At 32.1% G+C, this 24,044-nt stretch overlaps 1 protein-coding gene across 1 annotated transcript in view; it reads right to left on the bottom strand.

Moving 5' to 3' along the window:
* man1a1 (mannosidase, alpha, class 1A, member 1) overlaps positions 1 to 24,044 on the bottom strand; it is a 150,116-nt gene that overhangs the window by 34,877 nt on the left and 91,195 nt on the right. Inside the window, exon 5 of the mRNA XM_051138664.1 lies at positions 20,610 to 20,704. Within this exon, the coding sequence (XP_050994621.1) occupies positions 20,610 to 20,704 (95 nt within the window). The remainder of the gene's footprint in view (positions 1 to 20,609; positions 20,705 to 24,044) is intronic.

Genomic DNA, 24,044 nt, shown 5'->3' with positions numbered 1-24,044 from the left:
TCTATAAATAGATTAAAATTAAAAAAAGTATCCTTACTAATAAAGTAGTAATATTTATCTTATTTAATAATATGAGATATATATCTATATTTACTTCAGAATTAAATCGATTGAAAACATTTTTTAAATGTAAAATATAATATAAAATATATTGATATAAATGTATTAAAACAGAAAATAGTTATTTAAAATTTGAACAATATTTACTAATAAATTACTAATATTTATCATATTTAATTCTATTTAATATATATTTCTACATCAGCTTCTGAATTATATAAATACAAGTAAATGTATATAAATAAAAAATGTGTGTATATATATATATATATATATATATATATATATATATATACATATATATATATATACATATATATATATATACATACATATATATATACATACATATATATATACATACATATATATATACATACATATATATATATATATATATATATATATATATATATATATATATATATATATATATATATATATATATATATATATATATATATATATATATATATATATATACATATATACATATATACATACACACACACCATATATAGCCATTTTAAATAAAATATTTACTAATAAATAAATGTATTAAATCTTAATATTTATCTTATCTATCTTATTCATATATATATATATATATATATATATATATATATATATATATATATATATATATATATATATATATATATATATATATATATATATATATATATATATATATATATACACACTGTGTGCAGAATTATTAGGCATGTTGATATTCTGGTCATATTTTTTTTCCAAACACATTTTACCAATTCCAAACCACATCAGTCTTAATAACTACTGTTAATTTTGTGTTTAATCATTTATATGTGATATATAATTGTCCGTGAAGGCTGGAAGTGAAAAACTCCTTATATTCAGGTGTGCAGAATTATTAGGCATGTTTTCGTTTACAGCTAAAATGAGCCAAAAAAGAGATTTAACCCAGACTGAAAAGTCCAAATTATTAAATGCCCATGAGAAGAATGCAATACTAATGCATTACAAGAATTTGCAAAGTTAAGGCTTGACCATTGGACAGTGAAATGCTTGTTGAGTCTGCATGGTCAGAAAAAACAGGTGGAGAAGAAAAGATGCATGTTAACTGCAAAAGAATTAGGAATTAAGGTGAAGAATTAGGTGTGACACCATCAGGAACCGTTTCCAGTTCTCCAGCGCCACCATTTTCCAGAACTGCAACCTACCTGGAGTCTTCAGAAGTACAATGTGTCAGGTTCTCAGAGACTTTGCTTGGTAAAAAATCTAAAAAATGCCCCTGACGTAATAAGAATAACAAGCTGACGTCTTGTGAAATACATGAAGACAGTTTTTTTATATGCTTTAGAGACAGATAAGTTGAGAGTGACTCTTGAAGGACAAGCATCACATCCTCTTGTACCTCTGATTCAAGAATTTATCTTCTAAAATCTGGCAGTAAGTTTTGGGAGTTCATTTTAGTCCATCTCTGCAAGTCAGACTTTTCAGGATAAGAGACTAAACATGAACTCCCAAAACTTACTGCCAGATTTTGGAAGATAAATTCTTGAATCAGAGGCACAAGAGGATGTGATGCTTGTCCTTCAAGAGTCACTCTCAACTTATCTGTCTCTAAAGCATATAAAAAAACTGTCTTCATGTATTTCACAACACGTCAGCTTGTTATTCTTATTAAGTAAGGGGCATTTTTTAGATTTTTTACCAAGCAAAGTCTCTGAGAACCTGACACATTGCACTTCTGAAGACTCCAGGTAGGTTGCAGTTCTGGAAAATGGTGGCGCTGGAGACTAAACGGTTCCTGATGGTGTCACACCTAATTCTTCACCTTAATTCCTAATTCTTTTGCAGTTAACATGCATCTTTTCTTCTCCACCTGTTTTTTCTGACCATGCAGACTCAACAAGCATTTCTCTGTCCAATGGTCAAGCCTTAACTTTGCAAATTCTTGTAATGCATTAGTATTGCATTCTTCTCATGGGCATTTAATAATTTGGACTTTTCAGTCTGGGTTAAATATCTTTTTTGGCTCATTTTAGCTGTAAACGAAAACATGCCTAATAATCCTGCACACCTGAATATAAGGAGTTTTTCACTTCCAGCCTTCACGGACAATTATACATCACATATAAATGATTAAATACAAAATTAACAGTAGTTACTAAGACTGATGTGGTTTGGAATTGGTAAAATGTGTTTGGAAAAAAAATATGACCAGAATATCAACATGCCTAATAATTCTGCACACAGTGTATATATATATATATATATATATATATATATATATATATATATATATATATATATATATATATATATATATAAAAAGATAGATAGCTAGACAGAAAACAGTTATTTAAAATGTGAATAATATTTACTAATATCTATCTATCTATCTATCTATCAAATATTTATCTTATTTAATAAATATCTATATTATCTATTTATATATTACATTCTAAATTAACTAAACATATGTACACTTATATTTCTCTCTCTCACACACACACACACACACACACACACACACACACACACACACACAAAAATATATACATACAGATTAATAATTAATAAACACTTCTCAAAGTTCTTTTCAGAACTCAACATCATTAATACCACGTCTAGCATGGTTGCCAAGTTGATTTCATGGCCTTATTTTCCAGAGCGGCCGTGTTTTCCTCCTCTGATTAGAGGCGTCTTCATTGACTTTCACTGGCACGGTTCCAACTAAAAGCTGACAACTTAACACTGGCCTGGAAATGAAAGCCACCAGTACACCAGGTCTCCTGACCAGCTGTTACTACCCCGACAGCAGATCCGCTCCGCGCGGCCTCTGCGTCTACACCAATTATGCAGATAAATTACTGCTGAGTAATGACATGCAATCACCACAGCTTTAAAAGAACGACATTCTCCACTTTATTTTTAAAGCCTAATTCTACAAAACAGACCGTGTAAGATATTCACGTCATTAACACAGTAAATTACACACAATGGCTGTGGCCGGGAGGAACTGAGTACTGCTAAACTACTCTAACGGTTTAATTTGGAGCCGTTTTATGGGAATGTTTTTCTACGTGTGATGCAACTGGATGGCAAGAAAGTCCACGCACGTCCGTATAATTAATGAACAATCGTTCTGACTCCAAGAGGATATTTTCTAGCCTCTGGTGGTGAATTCTTAATAACAAAAAATGAGGTAAAGGCCTCATATTTCAGGCCACAGCAGGAAATGCGTGCAAACACCTCTGGAGTGTTGCTACCAATGTCATCATTTTTTACACAGCGCTGATCTGCCTTTGGCACTACAGACCTCTGCACATTACACACGCCGCAGGGCTCTACGGCGCAGGTATTTGTGTGTGGAAATTGCTGTGTGCGAATGTGAAAATGCATTCAGTGACATCTGGCCAAAATTTGCTAACATATAATACTATCAAAATGTAAACACCTTACATTCAAATTACACTGCATTTTGCTGCTTTTTTAAAGCGGCCAAATGTTTGCAACCATTTCAGGACTTTCTTTTGTACTTGGTTTCTAAATTGTTGAAGTACTACTAGTTTTCAGTGTTTGCTTGTGCATATGTTGTATTGTCACACATTAGCATTGCAGTCTTTAAAAAAAAAAAAGGAAATCCGACTGTGGCCCTGAGGGCACGAGCGCTCCTAAGCAAATGTTAGTGTACAGCCCTGAGCTGTGCCAAACCAATTTGTTTTTCATTACACAGATGATTAAAGCATGTAACACAAATTTAGGAAAATGAAAGGAAAAAGAGATGCCAGGCAACAACGTAAAGTCTCTTTCCTGTGATTTCCACATACAGAATGAGCTGCTCTCTCAGGATTTTTCATATGTGTTGTGACAGAATATAGATATCTCCTTCACAGAATGTGTTAAATATATTCTTGGGCCATTGCACAAAGTTACATTTTCCATTACAGCTACAGGCTACAGTAAAATTACATAAGAACAGTGACATAGTACTGAACATGTACTGTTTTGTGAAGTTCATTTAATTTCATTTAAACACTTATCAACAGAATCAAAGTCATTTTGTCTTACATTCAATATGTCAATACTTTTTTTGTTAGAAGATGTTTGTTAGTTTTTTTTTTTTTTTTTTTTTTTTTGTTAGATTAAGTGATTGCTGGATCTTTGACAAACTGTTTTTGCTCCTCTTTAGTGAATCCCTTATGATAAAATCATCTGCTTAAATGTAAAATTTTCATTTAGGCAGGTGAATGTCCAGGTGTTTAATTTGTTTAGATCTGCAAACCTTACTCATATACAAATAACACATATATTATTTACATATACAACAGTTCTTTCTGGTCCTCGAATCTTATTGGTTCAGTGCTCATAAACTCACCGAGAGCAACCTTACCTTGACTAGTTTGTCTGGAATTTGCAGTTGGCTCTGATGTCTCTATAGTGGTTAAATATGAGATATAATCGTTTTGGATAAATCTAACAGACAGTATTTGGTCTCATTAATCTATTATCTGTTCCAAAGCAAACAGATTTGGCTGAGGGCAAAATCTTGTTATATTTTATGTAAATTTAATGCTTTATATCAGAGCGCTGTCTTTGTACTTTTGACTGAGTTGCATAGCGTCTTTTATGATGGCTGTTGTTTATTAAATATCATTATTTAATATATAATATTTTAAATAAACTATAGCAGCATTTAATTCTAGCATTTAGTATTGGGAAATGGTGTGTGTATTATAATGGTAATTTTAGTTGGATGGCGACACAAGACTGTTTTTATGAGTTTGTCAACAGTAAAGACTTTTATACTGAAAGAGACTGAAACGGGGCTGTAAACAAGGAAATTATTTTTACTTTCAACAACACCTTGTAAGATGTAGCCAACAAACGCACTGTCTTTGGAAGTCACCCTTAGCAGATGAAAGGATACTTCGATAAAGACATCGCTTTCCTCAGAGGACATTCAAACTAATGTTTTATTGTGAATATAATATTGAGCTGAAGAATGAATGCTGTATCAGATGCAGGTAATCACACTTGTGCAGTCCATCTCTCTCTCATAATTGTTTTTACAACGCGCCATTAATCAACCATATTGGTGGCACTGAATGTAAACAATGCCACTGAACCAAACAAAACTTGCATATTTTGCTGATTATTGCTGCTGAAAATGATCAGTTATTGTCATCTTTTGGGCTGTACTAATCGGTCACATTGGAAAAAACATTTGGAGTAATACAGACTTACAAAAGTTATATCAAATCAAGGAGAAGAGTGCAAAAAAATTGAGGAACAAAAGGTGTTTGTGGTTGGCCAAACTGAACCTGGATTTCAAGAGCAAGAATCTTGACAACATTTGTGTTTGTTCTTCTTCTGTCCGGTCAGGTAGGTGAAATATTAAGCCAATAATACTATTTGTACGCATCTTTACCACCTATTAATTTTAGTTTGTCAAAATATTGTGCCCTTTCCTGCTTCCCAAGTCCTTCTCTATACGATTTAGCAGCTTCCACACGTTTTTCCATGGTTTAGCATAAATTAGCAGAACGTATTCAGTAGTACATTAAACAGTGCAATCAATGCTGTTGTTTAAATCCGAGTATCTCCAATATGATCGCGCATCCGGGTAACTGACAAAACCGTGCCGTAAGTGCAAACCCTCTACACAGTGAGCTTTTAATACAGTAATACATTAAGTTTTCGATGAAGCAACTCAACATCCCTTCATTTCTACTGCTAAAGTGACGTTTTCGAATTAGTAACAGAGGCTTGGGCTCAGCTGTTCAACTGTCAAACTGAGATTTAAAACTGTGGTGGAAGTAGTTCTGCACAAAAGATTGTTTTTAAAGACATTCCGTTGTTGTTTCTCAGGTATTTACATGCTTGTGCTGTCAAAATGTTGTATAAACTCAATATCATACTTGTAGCTTCTGCGATATGCCTGTATATTGCCTTTATATATGTATTTATTTATATGTGACTCTGGATCACAAAACCAGTCATAAGTAGCATGGGTATATTTGTAGCAATAGCCAACAATACATCGTATGGGTCAAAATTATCGATTTTTCTTTTATGCCAAAAATCATTAGGATAGTAAGTAAAGACATTTTCTATAAATATACTTTGTAAATTTCCTACCGTATATATATCAAAACGTAATCTTTGATTAGTAATATGCATTGCTAAGAACATTTTAAAGGCAATATTCTCAATATTTAGATTTTTTTTTTTGTACCTTGCATTTTCTTTTTTAAAAGACTGAATTACATTGGGTAGACTTTGTTAATTAGTTGTATACACCCTTCTAAAAATGGCACAGTCGGCTAGCTCCATCTCAGCTGTCTTTCTACATAGACCTATGTCCCTAGCAGTAGGACACTTAATAATGAGCAGTAAGGGATACATAACAAATTATCTGCCAGAGCTCTGAGAAAATACCATTAGCCTGAATAATTAACTAGCACTGGAGTGAAATACGAACTCCACCAAATGAACCAAAGCTCATGTATCCTCAGGCTGCTACAGAACTTAGCCTTTATGTTTGACATCAGACCAGAGTCTCACAATGACACTCTCTCTCCATCTCTCTCGTCCACAACCTAACATTTCGTTTATGTAGGCCAGAGGCCACATGTGCATGCTATATATTACAGAGATCTATAAAGCTGTCGTACCCCACATAACAGTTATATTGATCCGACGGGATGAAATGATATGCGCTCATGTTTAACTTTCATTAACGTTTGCAGACAATAAAAGCAGAAGAGTCATACTAGTAACGGTTATGACTGCTCCAGCAATAATCAACAGAAAAACGCCCCTGAAATTAGGTTAATCGCATAACGCACATTGCTAACAGGCCAAGCTTTCTGAATTGATTACCCAGCTAGAGTTTAAGCACTTGGGGCGCATTGGCGATTTGGTCGTTCGTCATAATAAAACGGAGATTAGCAAAAAAAACGTTCATACCATTCTTTACCCCATGACATCTGTTTAATGTAAAGCTCAATTAAACCGTAGAACAATTTTCCGTCATTTTGTTCGATTTTATTTCATCTGGGGCGAAAGGAGGGTCCTAAAAATGGATCAAACGGAGCTGCGGCTCTCGGAGGAGGGAGAAGGAAGAGTAATGTCTCATTATTATCTGACCTCTCGCCTTCTCCTCCTTGCATTTTCCTTTTGACATGACCAGAAGAAACGTCCTCATCAATCCCTATCAAAAGCATCCATCAGGCATAAATAAGCTTGTTATGTAACCCCTACGTATGCCTGTGATAGATGAGTAACTGAAATAAATGTGAACAATTGTAAAATACCATTTAGATGGCATCAATTAACTACAGAGGAAAATGATGACAGAAAAGCGCGCAGCGTGTGGCCTATTCAAAGCGGCGTCATGAAGCTTACGTTTCCAACCGATACTGAACATCTCAGCGAGATGCAGCCATCACGCAGTTACTGTCTTGCTTTTTATGTGACGAACAGATTATGAGAAAGGCACACTTAGCCACCTCAATAGAAAATTAGTGTTGATTCACACTTGATAACTTTTCTTATTCAAGCATGCATTGTGACTCACTGTGGCATGTATAAATACACATTAATTGTGACGTCACTGGGGGAAATAGATGTTTCTTTTCTTTTCTTTTATTTGTCGCTTTGTGATTGCTAAGGTCTCTGGGTGATTGATTACCAGTCTAAATCAGATGAACCCACCCATATGCGTTTCTCAATGTAGGAATTTAAAGGCGTTTCATCAGCAGTGGGTGAAAAATCGCTGGAAATCTGAAAGTGAGTACCACCCTATTAAGAAGCAGTAATAGACTCTCTGCTTTAATCTCTCCACAATAGCTCTCAAACAAACCTGTGGATTCTGCATAATAATGGAAAAATTGCTCTCAACAGGTGATTTGAAGTCTGACAGTGATTGCCTGAAATTTATTGTTCAAGGAGGTGAATTTGTACACAAGTGCCTGATGGCTGTGGTGGCGGTTTTTTGAACAAGATGAATTAAGAGACGAAACTTCTCAGTGTGTTTTATCATGCTGACTAAGAAGAAGCATGAAAAACAAATATATTAAACTCACCATTGGGCTCACTAATCAACTAAGACCAGCTTATTATTGCAAAATTATCTGCTAATTGTCATACGGCTTTGGAAAAAACATGATGGTGACCACACACACATACACTTGTTTACTTTTGCTATCTAAATGGGGACATTACATAGACTTCTCTTGTTTTTATATACAGATAGTTATGCATCTTCTAACCTCCGCACAGAAAACTTCCTGCATTTTTACCATTTCAAATAAACTTTGTTTACTTTATATTTATACCAGTTTTACAAATTAGGATCCCCAAAGGGAGTTTTTTTGAGATTTTGTCAGGTTTTGGATACAAATTTGTCCCCAAAATATGATTAACTAGACACACACACACACACACACACACACACACACGTGTAAACATACAGTAGAGAGAATACATATTTAAATAGTAAAAAAAAATAAAAATAAAATAAAATAAAATAAAATTCAGTTCAAACAAGAAAACAGACATGTAAATATATTCTACATTTTCATTCACTAAAAAATAAATTTAATTTTACAATTTTGAAAATGTTGGCAAAGCCAGCAGAAATCTGAACAAATATGTTACACATACTATGGCCTCATTAATCAATTAAGCTTATTATTGCAAATGGTCTTTATAAAGAAAATACAATAATACTTATAATAGAAATTAATAATATAATATATTAATATAATGTATAATAAAAATGTATAAATAATTTATAAAAATAATTTATAATATAATTTAAAAACTTAACCTATTTTTGCAACGAATAGACAGACGACAGATAGATAGACCGTCAGATATGTAGATAAAAATTTACAAAGATAGAGGTTTGTAAAAAAAAAAGAAAAAAAAAAAAAAAAAGGATATGGATTAAAATATAGATTTGTATAAAAATCTTAATAAAAATGGAAAAACACCTCTTTACATGAATATACTATTGTAAAACAACAACAACAACAATAATAATAATAAAGAGTCCAATACACTTTTATATCTTTTATTATTTTATGTGTTTTAAACATATTTAAACGAAATTGTAAAATTGTAAATAGAAAACATAGAATTGTAAATATAAAATTAAAAATAAAAAGTTTGTAAAAAATTAATTCTGTTAAAAAAATTAATCTTAATGAAAGGAGAAAATAACAATAAATAAATAAATGAATAATAAATGGATGGATGGATGAACGTCTCTATAAAAAAAAAAAAATATTCAATCCAATCAGTCCAATACGAATTTTATTGTAATAATACAAATACTAATAATAAGAATTAAAATGTCTTTAAATTTGTTTGTCCAAAGTCAATGGAGAAAATAATGAAATAATAAATAATAATAGCTCCATTTTAGCTCATAAAAAATACAGATCTGCTTAACTTTGTCCCAACATCTACAGGCACAGTTAAGTATCAGAAATTAATGACATTAAAAAAAAAAAAAAAAAAAAAAATTTTTACAACATTCAGTCACTTTATTTGTGAATGCCCATTAATACTCTTAGGTAAGAGCAACAGTAATGGTGATGTTTTGTTTGCAAGCAAAACTAATTAAAGTAAAGGTCTTGCTTCTATGTAAACAACTTCCATGTACATTTTTTTTCGCATTTTGTAGCCTTCTGCCTCTCTGACATGAGCCCAGTATTGGTTATGTTCCAAAAAGGGGTATATCTAGAATTAGATGCTTAGAAGTTAAAAGCATGGCCTTAATCGGCTTGTATTGAATGACTTTGCTCTTCTTTTGACCATGCAGCATGCAGCACTCTTCAGTTTATTTGAAGCGATGGAGGTTAAACAGAATTAAAGTGATGTCAGACAGGTAGCACGGTAAATTTGATTTGGAAATCCTTTATCTGCCTTTCAAGCTTTCATAAAAAGCACCAGGATGGAGTGCAGAACAGAGATAAGCTGTGGAAAAATGACCATAAAACATACTGAGCAGAGGATGTTGAAAAACTCTTCAGCAACAGGGGTCAACAGTCACACGTACACATGACTAGATGGGCTGACGACAGACAGGGGAAAAGGAGAGGGTGCGCGGCATGCAGGCAAATTTCACTTCGTACCACCGAGCGTGTCTGTATGAAGTCACTTAGAGACGGAGGGAAAAGCAAAAATAGAGAAAATGCTTCAGGCTGCTTGACTTTAACCAAGGGGAATGTGAGGAAAAAAGTGACGAAGGACTTATGTTTATGCATGAAGGGAAACTTTTCCCTATTGAATAGTTAATGAGGAGCAAATGTGGAATTTGCAGGAATTCAGGACTGCGGGAGGAAGCGTTAAGAGGGCAGGTACTGGATGATGGCTTGAGCGTTTGACACTTCAGGAGTTTAAAGAGCTCCATGTCCTTGGCAGGAAGACGTAGGGATGATGTAATGCAACATACACCATCAAATTGTCCGATTCTTAGAGTTTAGGTGAGGGATTCATGTAAATCTTCTTAAGAAATGAATGAAATTTATTAGGATAAATGATTAATAAAAAAAAAGAAAAAAGAAAAATCACGCATCTCCTGAATAAGTCCAGAATCTCTGAATCAAAAACACAGGCGAGGAAGATTCAGAAATCAGCGATTTCGTGTGTAAGCAGATGCATATGAAAAATAATGCAATCCTCAAAAACTGCCTAATGTTACCAGGTGAAATGTTGATCTAGGAAGGGGTAAATGACTGTGCAAGCTTTGGAGATGCTGATGGAAAGGATCTACTGCATCTTTGCTTTGATCATCGTACTGAATATGATCCAGATGCAGTATTTGATAAAAATGTGACTTTCTCAGCTTTTTGCTCAAAATGTTGCTTTTTTTTTTTTTTTTTTTAAAGAAACTAACCTACATTGTGTTAAAAAAAAAAAAAAAAAAAAAGAATGCTTGAAGCTTGAATAAAATGGATTTTCTTGTTTAAAAGTAGAGGCTCTGTTCTTTGTTTTAAAGGGGTGCCCATTTTCCACAAGTTGATATGATTCTTTAGGGTCTTAATGAAAAGTCTATAATATACTTTGGTTAAAAATTCTCAATGGTAGTGAAAAACCATACACTTTTCACCTTGTCAAAATGAGCTCTGCAAAAATCAACCCATTCTGAGGGATTGTTCCTTTAAATGCAAATGAGCTCTGCTCGCCCCTCCCCTCTCTTCTCTCTGTGGAGTGACGAGCCTGTTTACTTTAGCCGCATTTAGCCACAAAACTTGCTAACTAGCACGTTATTAGGAAAGGTGATTGCTAAGATTCATAAAAAAGCCCTTATACTCACTTCTGCTGTAGGTGAAGCTGGATCACGAATGATTTGCGCGAACATAGACGCATTTATGTAGATCGGGAGGCACATTTCCTTCACAAACAAACGTAATTCACTGCATCTTCAGCGGCTCAGATGTCGGGAGTAAATGATGACCACTACATTCATTATTACATCCAGCAACGCAACACCTCAATCGCTCAATCTGAGATATTCTTGTCTAACTTGCATCCCTGCTCCGGCATCCAAACAATGGAGGTTTTACAGCTGATTTAATTCATGAAATGCCAGTGACCTTTAAGTTACTTAAAATCAACAACAACAAAAAAAAAACACATTAAAAGTGGTGCACATGAAAATTTCTATGAAAAGAACTGGTCATTTATCTACTATTTCTTGCCTTTTTACTCCTTTTTCGACCAAAACAATGTTTTAAATTCCATTTTCAAATACCTTGAGATGAATTGGTTCACAATTGTGTCTTTCATCCATGAAAATATTTTTAAAGAAAAAAAAAAAAACAAAAAAACAATAATAATTACATTAGGAAAAATTATTTTAAAATGTTTAAAAAAAATCTTTAAAAATCTTTAAAAATAATTGAAATAAAAAACAAAAAATAATGAGAAATAAATAAATAAATGATAAATATAATAGAACATTCTTTTCCCAAGAACTTTCTTTCAAGAAAACAATGTTCTTTTTTTCCTTACGTTAGAAAATAAGAAGAAAGTACTTATAGGGAAATTGTTACCATTAACAGCATTTTGTGAATCCAGCTCCTAGAAATGTCAGTCTCTTTCAAAATACATTCAGTTTGACCATCAAATAAAAAGAGACACTGAAAGTGGCGCACATGAAAATGTTCAATATGTCTATGAAAAGAACTGGTCATTAATCCACTATTTCTTGCTTTTTTCTTCCTTTTTCGACCAAACAATGTTTTAAATTTCACTTTCAAACACCTTCAGATGAATTGGTTCACATTTTTGTCTTTTATTCACCAAAATCTTTTTAACGAAAAAATAATAATAATTACATTTATTAGGAAAAAATATTTAGAAAATGTTTAAAAAAAAAAAAAAAAAAAAAAAAAAAAAAAATCTGTAAAAAACTTTTAAAAATGATAAAAAAAAAAAACAAACAAATAATGAGAAATAAACAAGTAAATGATAAATATAATAGAACATTCTTTCTTTTCAAGAAAACAAGGTTCCTTTTTTCTTAAGTTAGAAAATAAGAAAGTAGTACTTGTAGGGAAATTGTTACCATTAACAGCATTTTGTGAATCCAGCTCCTAGAAGTGTCAGTCTTCTTCAAAATACATTCAGTTTGACCATTAACTAAAACGAGACACTGAAAGTGGTGTACATGAAAATGTTCAATATGTCTATGAAAAGAACTGGTCATTAATCTACTACTTCTTGATAATTAAATAATGAAATCAAATAAATCAAATAATTTAAAAAGGTTTGAAAAAAATCTGTAAAAATCTTTAAAAATAATAATAATAATAATAATAATAATAATAATAATAATAATAATAATAAAAAAAACTACAAATAATGAGAAATTACAAAAAAATAAAATTTATATAAGAACATTCTTTTTCCAAGAACATATAGATCTGCAAAAAATCTTTAAAACATAATTTAAATAAAAATAAATAAATAAATAAACACATGATGAATTTAAAATAGCATTCTTTTTCCAAGAACATTCTTTTAAAGAAAACAATGTTCTTTTTTTTCTTAAGTTAGAAAATAAGAAGCAAATAGTACTTATAGGGAAACTGTTACCATTAACAGCATTTTGTGAATCCAGCTCTTAGAAATTTCTGTCTTTTTCCAAATACATTCAGTTTGACCATCAACTAAAAAGAGACACTGAAAATGGTGCACATGAAAATGTTCAATATGTCTATGAAAAGAACGGGTCATTCATCTACAATTTCTTGTTTTTTTTCTTCCTTTTTCGAACCCAAATTCACAATTTTGTCTTTTCCGAGTTTAAAAAAAAAAAAAATCAATTGAACCAATTGTAACAATCTTTCAAAGTGGAAAATGGAACAAAAGGAAACAGCTGCATCAAAAACCAAGCAGCAAATAATGACACATTTACTGCTGGTTTAATTTCAAACACGCCGGGAGTCGCGTCTTCTTGCAGTTAATTGAACAAATGCTTTGTGCATTTCTAAGCAGCATCAAATGTTAAAAATTTGGATTTTATGTCACAATTAGAGACTACACATTACGACTGTTCACACTGTGCGAACGTTATGCTCATGCAGTGCGACTGCTTTTAGGCAAGCGTGTGAAAAGAGAAGCAGAAGTCGACGGTGTGAAGGGAAAGTCATCCACAGAGACCCTCAGTCTTGCTCCAGCCAAATCTGGGTCAAGGTTGTCTGTGAAATTAGGCCTCTTCTGTCTTTTCTCGCCTTTAATTTTCTGCCCGAACACTGGGGACTCGCAGCAGACAGACAGCATAATAATAAAGCCCACATCTACCACATACAAATTTAAATTTCTGTTGGCTTGAGGCTTGTTGCTACTGCAAGTGGGTCAATACTCACACTGGCGAGTGCAAAGTTATGTGACGTCTGTCTAAACATACTGTTTTAATTTAGATTTACGAGTTGTTTATCACCTTTTCCTAATATGTGGGTTTCATAACCGCTGCGCCGTTTCGGCATCTTTGATGAGATCTCCAGATCTGCTCAATTAAACCGATTCAGAAGAGAGTATGAATTCATAGCACAGAAACTCAAGACGGCTGTGATTCATGCTCTCATCAGACACTGAATATGATTATGATCTCCTCTCCGGAGCTTTCAACAGGCAAGAACACAAGGCTAAATCAAGGATGATGGCACCGCCGAGGACCCCTCAGAACAAACAACAGCTCGTCACCAAGTGTTTAAAAGCCCCAGCTACCCAATGTTTCACCTCTTTATGGCTGAGGTTTTGCAATTATGTTGAATTGGTTATCATTAGTCACTATGCTAGCATGTCTTAACCATTTCCATTCCAAATATGGGGGATATTGCCTAGAAACGCAGTATGAAAATTATAGGGTAGATAACAAATGTATAAAATATGCATATAAATCTATAAAATACGCATAAAACTTGTGGTGATAAATAAATGGAAACATTTATAAAAATGACATTTGTATTAGCATGTACTTCTACTATATCAAATTATTAAAAAAAATAAAAATACATAAATGACGATTTATAAATATAATAGTAATATAAATGCATTATATAAAATTATACCATCTTAGATTATATTTAAAATTTAAATTTAAATGACAATTTATTAATAAATGCAGTATGGAATTTGTAAATAAAATGTATAAAATACGCATAAAAACTGATATTTAAATTGAAATGCATTTATAAAAAATGTTTTATAAAAAATAACCTCTCAGTATATATTTCTACTATATAAAACTAAAATATAAATGTATTCATTATAAACATAGGCATAAAAGGAATCACATTTATTTAAATAAAATAAATACATGCTCTTACACAAAAATAGAATTAATGTATGTAAATAAATAATATCTAAATATCTATATACTTTTCTTATGTAAATGTATTATGATAATTAAATGAAAACATTTACAAAATAAATTATTATATATAAAATACACCTCCTTGCATACACTTCTACTATATTAAATTCTTTAAAAATATATAAACGAAATGAAATATAATAGTAATATAAATGCAGTATGGAAACACTAATGTTTAATATTGCATTATATATTTAAAAAAACATCTTATATTTATATTATTTAAAATTAAAATATAAATTACAAATTACAAAAAAATACTAATTAATTTATAAAGATAATACAATATTAATAAACGCAGTATGAAATTGTAAGTAAAACGAATTAAATGGGCAAAAAAACATTTCTAAAAAAATTTTAATATATAAAATATACACTATGTTAATGTATATTTCTATTATATAAAACTAAAATATAAATCTTATATATCTTGCATATAGTTCTGTTATATAAAACTGTTTAAAAACTATATAAATGACAATTTATAAATATAATAGTAATATAAATGAAGTATGGAAACATTTGTATTACATAAAAACATTTATTTTATTAAGATTTATTTTATTTAAAATTTAAATGACAATATATCAATTTATAAAGACGGAAAGATGGAAATTGTAAGTATAAAACAAGCACAAAACTTGACTTCTAAAAATTGCATTACATAAAAATATACTATCTTAGTTTATATTTCTATAATATAAAACTAAAATATATTATTAACTAAAATATTTATTAATTTATAAATACATGCATATGTATATGTATTATGCTAATTGAAACATTTACATAAAAGTTTATTATATAAAAATATACCTTCCTTACATATACTTCTAAATAGAATGATTTAAAAAAAATTATAAATGACAATTTATAAATATATTAGTAATATAAATTCAGCATGGAAACATGAATAATATTTGTATTAAATAAAAACATACCATCTTGCTTAGATTTATATTATTTAAAATTAAAATATAAATGACAATTTATTTATAAAGATAACAGAATTAATATAATCCAGTATGGAAATTATTAATTAAATAGGCATAAAAATTTAGTTTAAACAGAAATGCATTTCTAAAAAAAACTATTATAGTAAAATATACTATCGTACATAGTGTATATTTCTATTATATTAAACTAAAATATAAATCAAATTATGAACTTATGAATTTATGAATGTTTTTGCTCTATATATGCGTATATGTATAAAAAAATGCTATTGAATACTAAAATTAATTATTACATTTAGTATAAATATGACATGTGAATGCATCTGATCCTAGCTCATAGTTCAATACTATGTTTGAATTAAGTTTCCCATGACCCAATTCACTCTCCCTGAAGATTTCCTGTGTCCCTCCACTGTGATATACAGCCATTAAAAGCATATAAAAACCAGAGAATCCTTTTACAAAATAAAACACTGTCCTTTGAAATGCCTTCAACAGTGCACATTTCCTGAAGACGCATTAGGATATGTCTGCCCACTATGAATACACTTGCATAAGCACATTCAGTCTGAAAAGGGTCTGCGACACGAATTACAGGCGTACGGCGGCGGCACCACAGGTGCCTCGAGCCAAAGCGAACAATAGCGTGGAAGCAAACAGCATTAGCGATGTGGACAGAATTAACGATGTAGGTGACCCACATGGATGGGAGGAGAGCGCCTTCACTAGAGGTGATAGGAGCACTTGTGCTAAGTGCAGATATGGTGAAAAGCTATATTTACTGACAGGAAGTGAAGACCATTTGTCCTGTAGCTGTGTTATTAGCCGCTCCTTGTTATAAAACGCTCGGCCGCTCCATTTACAGCATGTGTCAGAACACTTCACTCCAGTCCTACTGCAGTTTAAACAAGGAAACACAGCCCGGACACTCAAGCTAATATGAAAAGCTTTGATAAACACTGAAGTATGTTTCTGCTCTCTGCCATGTGCCGCCCACTCATTCGGCATTGTCCTCGCCAGCGGTGCCCGACTGCAAACAGACAAGTGTTGTGTAGTATGTCATTCGAGGGATAACTCATCCAATCAAATCCACTGACAGCTTGTTTTTCTCTGGATCTCTGCACCGATTTCCTGTTAGCTTACGATTGGAGAGCTTTGGGTGGCCAGACATCCGTCACAGACCAGGACATCTGGGATCTCTGACCCTGTTATAAGTCTATGAAACAGGAGTGGGCTGCGTGACCACGTTATGTAATTTTAAATTATGGTCATCGTCTATTATGCACTTTTTTTGCTGTTAAGTAACAACTGTGGATAATACAGTGAATCAAATACTCCACAAATTAATCTTATTTGATTATTTTCTCTTTTTAAATGGAAAGTGATGATTGTAATCGAAAAGATAAGACTTATAATTAAAGATAAGTCTAGCATTAGTGCCAAAAAAACGCTGATCTTTAGAAAAATCCTTCAGGTCCTACAAATTCTTTGGCTTTTCAGCATTTTGGTGTACTTGAACCCTCTCCAACAATGACTATGTTTTTGAGATCCATCTTTTCACACTGAGGACAACTAAGGGACTCGTATGCAACTGATTATAGAAGGTTCAAATACTCACTGATGCTACAGAAGGAAAAACTATGCATTAAGAGCTGGGGGGTGAAAACTTTTGAAATTTAAAGATCAGGGTAAATTTAACTTATTTTGTCTTCTGGGAAACATGTAAGTATCTTCTGTAGCTTCTAAAGGGTAGTACTAAATGAAAAAAAAATATGATATTTAGGCCAAATTAAAAAAAATTTTTTACACATCTTTGTTTTGTTCAAAAGTTTTCACCCCCGGCTCTTAAAGCATCGTTTTTTCTTCTGAAGCATCAGTGAGTGTTTGAACCTTCTGTAAGCAGTTGCATATGAGTCCCTCAGTTGTCCTCAGAAGGTAAAGATGGATCTCAAAATCATACAGTCATTGTTGGAAAGGGTTCAAATACACAAAAATGCTGAAAAAAAAAGAATGTGTGGGATCTGAAGGATTTTTCTGAAGAACAGCGAACAGTTTAACCGTTTAGGACAAACAAGGGACTCATGAACAACTGTCACTAAACAAAAAAACACAACTGTGGATCATTCAGGTAACAACAGTATTAAGAATCAAGTGTATGTGAACTTTTGAACAGGGTCATTTTTTATAAATTCAACCATTATTTTCTCTTGTGGACTATATGTAAACATCTTATGTGAAATATCTTATTCAGGTCATTATTAAATAAAAAAATAACATGCATTTTATATGATCCCTCTTAAATTTTGGATAAAATAATTAACATTTTGCAAATTCTGCAAGGCCTTTTGACGTCAACTGTACATTACAATCAATCAAAATTTAATTGGACCTTTTAGCTATTTATATATCAAAAACTTCAACAAATTGCATATTTTACCTACTTTGTGCCCTGTTAAAGGTGTTTTTTCCTCCTTTATCCTTTTATATGAAATGTAAAGCCTGATGTACCACGTATGATATTTGATACATTAAATATTAGATTTTTTTCTAGATTTCATCTAAAGATTCAATAAACTGTTCCATTTCATAAAATTAGATTTATCTGACTATGATTTCACATCAAGCTTTTCAGGGTTAATGTTATGTAACTAACATTATAAAACAGACAGCTCAAACTCAATTCTTACTGGATGAGTTATGTTCAAAGCCGCAAGAAATAGCCAAAATACACAACCGTGACGCACATCTATTGAATATATGACACACATATATTAATGTGGCAGCTGCACACTGAACTCCACGTCTTGACTTATTGCAAATACATCTACTGTGGTGCAGTATTAACAATAGAGGAAAATCTTTACCCACTGACTCATATGCAACTATTACAGAAGGTTCAAACACTCACTGACGCTTCCGAAGGAAAAACGATACATTAACGTTGCGTGAAAACGTTTGAACAGAATGAAGATTTTTCTTATTTGGCCTAAATATCTTTTTTTTTTTCACTAAGTACTGCCCTTTAGAAGCTACAGAAGATACTTACATGTTTCCCAGAGGAAAAAATAAGTTAAATTTACCCTGATCTTCAAATTCCAAAAGTTTTCACACCCCGTGCATCCTTTCACATCCTAGTGCATTATGTTTCCTTCTGGAGCATCAGTGAGTGTTTGAACCTTTTGTAATAGTTGCATGAGAGTCCCTCAGTTGTCCTCAGTGTGAAAAGATGGATCTCAAAATCATACAGTCACTGTTGGAAAGGGTTCAAATACACAAAAAAACCAAAGAATTTGTGGGACATGAAGGACTTTTCTGAAGAGCGGCGGGTAGTTTTAAATGTTCAGAAAAAACAAGAAACTCATGAATAACTGTCACTAAACAAAACAAAAAACAAAAAAACAGCTGTGGATCATTCAGGTAACAACACAGTAATCAAGTGTATGTAAACTTTTGAACTGGGTCATTTTTGTAAATTCAACTATTATTTTCTCTTATGGACTACATGTAAATGCCTTTTATGTGAAATATCTTATGCAGGTCAATACTGAAAAAAAAAAAAAAAAAATAGCATGCATTTTGTATGATCCCTCTTTTTTTTTGGGTAAAATAACATTTTGCAGATTCTGCAAGGGTATGTAAACTTTTGACGTCAACTGTATTACAATCTATCAAAACTTAATTTTATCTTTTAGCCATTTAAATATCAAAAACTTCAACAAATTATATATTTTACTTACTTTGTGCCCCGTTAAAGTTTTTTTTAAATCTTTTATCATTTTATATGAAATGTAAAGCCTGATGTACCAAGTATGATATCTGATACAATAAACGGTTCCATTTCAAAAGATTTTTTTAGACTATTATTTCACATCAGGCTTTACAGGGTTAATGTTACGTAACTGACATTATAAAACAGACAGCTCAAACTCAAATCTTACTAGATGAATTATGCTCAAAGCTGCTAAAAAATAGCCAAAACACACAACCGTGTCGCACATCTATTGAATATATGACAGATATATTAATGCGGTAGCTGCACACTAAGCTCCACTTCTTGACTTACTGCAAATATTAACTGCAGTATTAACAATAGAGGAAAATCTTTACTCATTGACTCATGACTTATATTGACTCAACTATTACAGAAGGTTCAAACACTCACTGATGCTTCCGAAGGAAAAACGATACTTTAAGAGCCGGAGGGTGAAAACTTTTGAACAGAATAAAGATGTGTACATTTTTATTATTCTGCCTACATATCACTTTTTTTTTATTTAGTACTGCCCTTCAGTAGCTACAGAAGATACTTACATGTTTCCCAGAAGACAAAATAAGTTAAATCTACCCTGATCTTCAAATTCCAAAAGTTATCACCCCCCAAAATGTGAATTACAGCTAATTTTAATTTTTGGGTGAACTATCACTTCAACTGATATTACAAACAACAAAGCAAGCAGCATTTAAACAGTCAGAGAATCGAGCTGCAGAAAATGGCTTCTGCAACAAAATAATCCAACCAAACTGTTTGTTTATTATCATATCTCAGAGAACCGGGTGCACAGGTGACGGAGAGCCGCTGCTGGGTTTGGGGATTCAGATACAGCGCTTGCGAGTTAATAAGACATGCAGTGGAGAGATCTGACCCGCTTGGCTGAAGAAAGCCTCGGGAGTTCATGCGGAAATGTGTTTGTTTGTGCGTCACTGACCTCTTTAGGTTGAGAAGAGCCCAAGGGATGCCGGTCGGGGTCTTAAAAGCCGGCAACAGCTTCTCTCCTAGTTCAACAGCTTTTCTCCTGAACACCTGAAGTAAAAGAAAGACAGACAGACAGGTTAGTCTAACCTCATCCGTACACAGCAGCGGCAGAGCCGTGTAACCTCTGGCTGCCCCTGCCTTCCCATAAACTCGCCATATTTATTTTATCAGTCATATTTGCATGATACACAGAGTCGGCTGACAGAAAGAGAGGCATTGATATTCTGCTGAGGGCAGGATACGAGAGACGGCTGATAACAGCAGATAAGACGAGGGCACGCGGCCCGCTGTAAACCTGCTGCCTGCCTGTCATCTTCTGTCTGCTACCTGGCCCTTCATTCCACTCCTCTGACATTTCAAACCATCAGGGAGCTGCTCTGAATCCCTCGACCAGCAAATATGCTGCATATCTGCTGGCGGCTGAGATGATATCGCACTGAGCCCAAGCAGACTAATCTGGCTTTAGCCGTTTTATACAGAAACATGATTTTTGTTTAAGTGACACTTAAAGGGGCCACGTTCAGCACTTGTGTATTGAGTAATGTAAATAAAATAAATGCATTATTAACATTACCATTCAAAAGTTTGGTGGCACTAAGATTTTTTGTTTTTAAAAGAAGTCATACTTTTATTCCATTTGGATCCATACTTTTGGATGACCAAAAGTACCAGTAAAGACATTTAATGTAACAGTAGAGACAAATAATGTCTAATCAAAGAATCTTAAAAAAAAACTTTTTTCAGCATTGATAATATCAATAATATTTTTTTCCAGAAGAAAATCAGCAGATTGATTTCTGAAGGATCATGTGATACTGAAGACTGGAGTAATGATGCTGAAAATTCAGCTTTGTCAGCACAGGAATAAATTACATTTTAACATATAATCAAATAAAAAACGTTTTATTTTAAATCACAATAATATTTCACAATATTACTGTTTATACTGTATTTTTTGATCAAATAAATGCAGCCTTAAGCATAAGAGACTTGTAAATTTATTTTACATATTTACATTTCAAAAATGAAAAAATAAAAAAATAAAAAAATAATTAATAAAATCTTATCCACCAAAAAATATTTATAAATAATGTAAATTATAATGACAATATAATGTAATATAATATAAATTATTATATTATTTATTTATTGATTTTATTATTTATTTATTCAGAATTTTTTGGTATGTCACAATTATAATGACTACCTATAACAAAAAATTGGTGTCAATTATTATTATTATTATAAAAATGTATCTATTAATAAATATAAATTATGATCATAAATAATAGCACAACATTTAAATAAAACAACTTTTTAATTTTATTTAATTTTATTTATTTTATTGTTAAAGCATAACAGTAAAGAATTTTGCAATTAGTTTTTTGTTGTTGTTGTTGTTGTTGTTTTTACACGTTTAGCCTATAAAAAATCCAAAATGCAAATAAAACATTTCTGTAAAATCTTTAATAAAAGGTTAACAAGATAGACAACATTATCTTGCCAACATATTTAAAACAAAAATCATTTACCAAAAAATATTGACATATACTTCATTTCAATTATAAATCACTATATAATGTACTATAATATTAATATAATAGAAATTATAATGACTGGCTATAACAAAATATTTAAACAACTTAAAACATATTTATGTATTTTTATAAGTATATTTTACCACAAATTATTTACATATAATATGTGTGTATATGTATATATACACACTATATGTGCAAAATAATTGTCAAAATATAATAAATATAAAAAAATGTGCGTGTATATATGTGTGTATACAAGTTATAAAAGTTTAGACTAAAACTAAATTCAATAAAAGCTTTGAGAGATTTTAACAAGATAGATAACATTATCTTGCACAAATCATTTAGAATAAACCAAAAGCCTCCATTGGTTATCAAAACACGTGCTTATGATGAAAAAAAACATAAGATTCACATTTACAACTCAGCACTAATCTGTAGATCCACTTGTAATGTTAGCCCAGGACTGCAGTCTCAAAAATTTAGTTTTGCATCCTTTTCGACTCCTGAATGGAAATTTCTGTGACTGCACTTTAAGTCTAATATTTAAATGGACAGCTTTCCACGATATGTCCCCTTTAAGCAAATATTGATGATAAACGATATTTGTTGTGCAAAGTTCATCTTTGAAGGGTTACTTTGGCCAAGGAGATGCAGAGATCTGCCAAAGCCCGATTTACTCATCCCTCTTGCAATTCAGCCTGTGAGTCAGAAAGCCCACAAAGCAAAGGTCCCCAGAGCACAGCCAGATCGCTGCGTGAGAGCCTTTCAAAGCACCAGAGAGGGAGGCGGCACAGGCAGAAATCAAACTGCAATCCAATGACTTGTCAAAATGTACAAGGGAATGAAAGCACTGCACCGGTGTGCAGCAGTAAAACAATAATAATCATACAACTGGGATTAAATCATGGGTAATCAGAGACATGATAGATCATCCTAACTGTAACGCTGAAGAGCCAGCATCATCTAAACACACCACTGATCATAATTCCCGCCGTACCGCCCAAAACGAGGACGTCTTTTCCTCCAAGTCTGTCATTCTGCATGCATATCAAGGATGAGGTCAACACTTCGAAGCACGCATCGCTCCGTAGCGTTTTCCCCAGCGCCTCGACGGCCTAGATGAAGTCTGCGTGCTCGCCCTTGCTCTTCAAACACAAGGTGAGCTGTTATCTCCTCCATATGAATTCACTTAGCAGGTTGTCTGGTTGGATGCCGCCAGCAGGCCCGCCACTTTCGCTTTCAATGCTGCATTTAAGCAGGTTTAAAAGAACATCTGAGGCTGTGGACTGTCAGTCCAGATTATAATGCCATCAGTGTGAGCACAATCTGGATTATAGGAGAGCTGATCAGTCAAAGCATGCCATCACTTTGATCAATGTCTGTAATAAAAGCCCTCTGCCTCAGAGTAAACAAAAGACAAACAGAGCAGCTCTGCGAGACATTTTCAAATAAAGTGATGACAATGTTCAATACATCAAAAACAGTCAGCCTATAATAAAAATGAGAACTGATGACCACGGCATGTAATAGTTATTTATGTGGTTGACAAATTTAGCAGTGGAGCAGAGAGTTAACACTGATTAGGTTAATATGACAAATTACAAAATTAAGCTAATTAAGTTGTGCTTGCCCATGCGGAATTCTTTACTGTGATGCTTTAATAAAATAAAATGAAATGAAATGAAATGAAATAAAATAAAATAAAATAAAATAAAATAAAATAAAATAAAATAAAATAAAATAAAATAAAATAAAATAAAATAAAATAAAATAAAATAAAGTTGTTTTTTATTATTTAAATGTTGTGCTATTATTTATGATCATAATTTATATTTATTAATAGA

The sequence above is a fragment of the Labeo rohita genome, chromosome 20, assembly GCF_022985175.1.
Source record: "Labeo rohita strain BAU-BD-2019 chromosome 20, IGBB_LRoh.1.0, whole genome shotgun sequence".
Lineage (NCBI taxonomy): Eukaryota > Metazoa > Chordata > Actinopteri > Cypriniformes > Cyprinidae > Labeo > Labeo rohita.
This window is presented reverse-complemented; position numbering and strand designations above follow the sequence as displayed.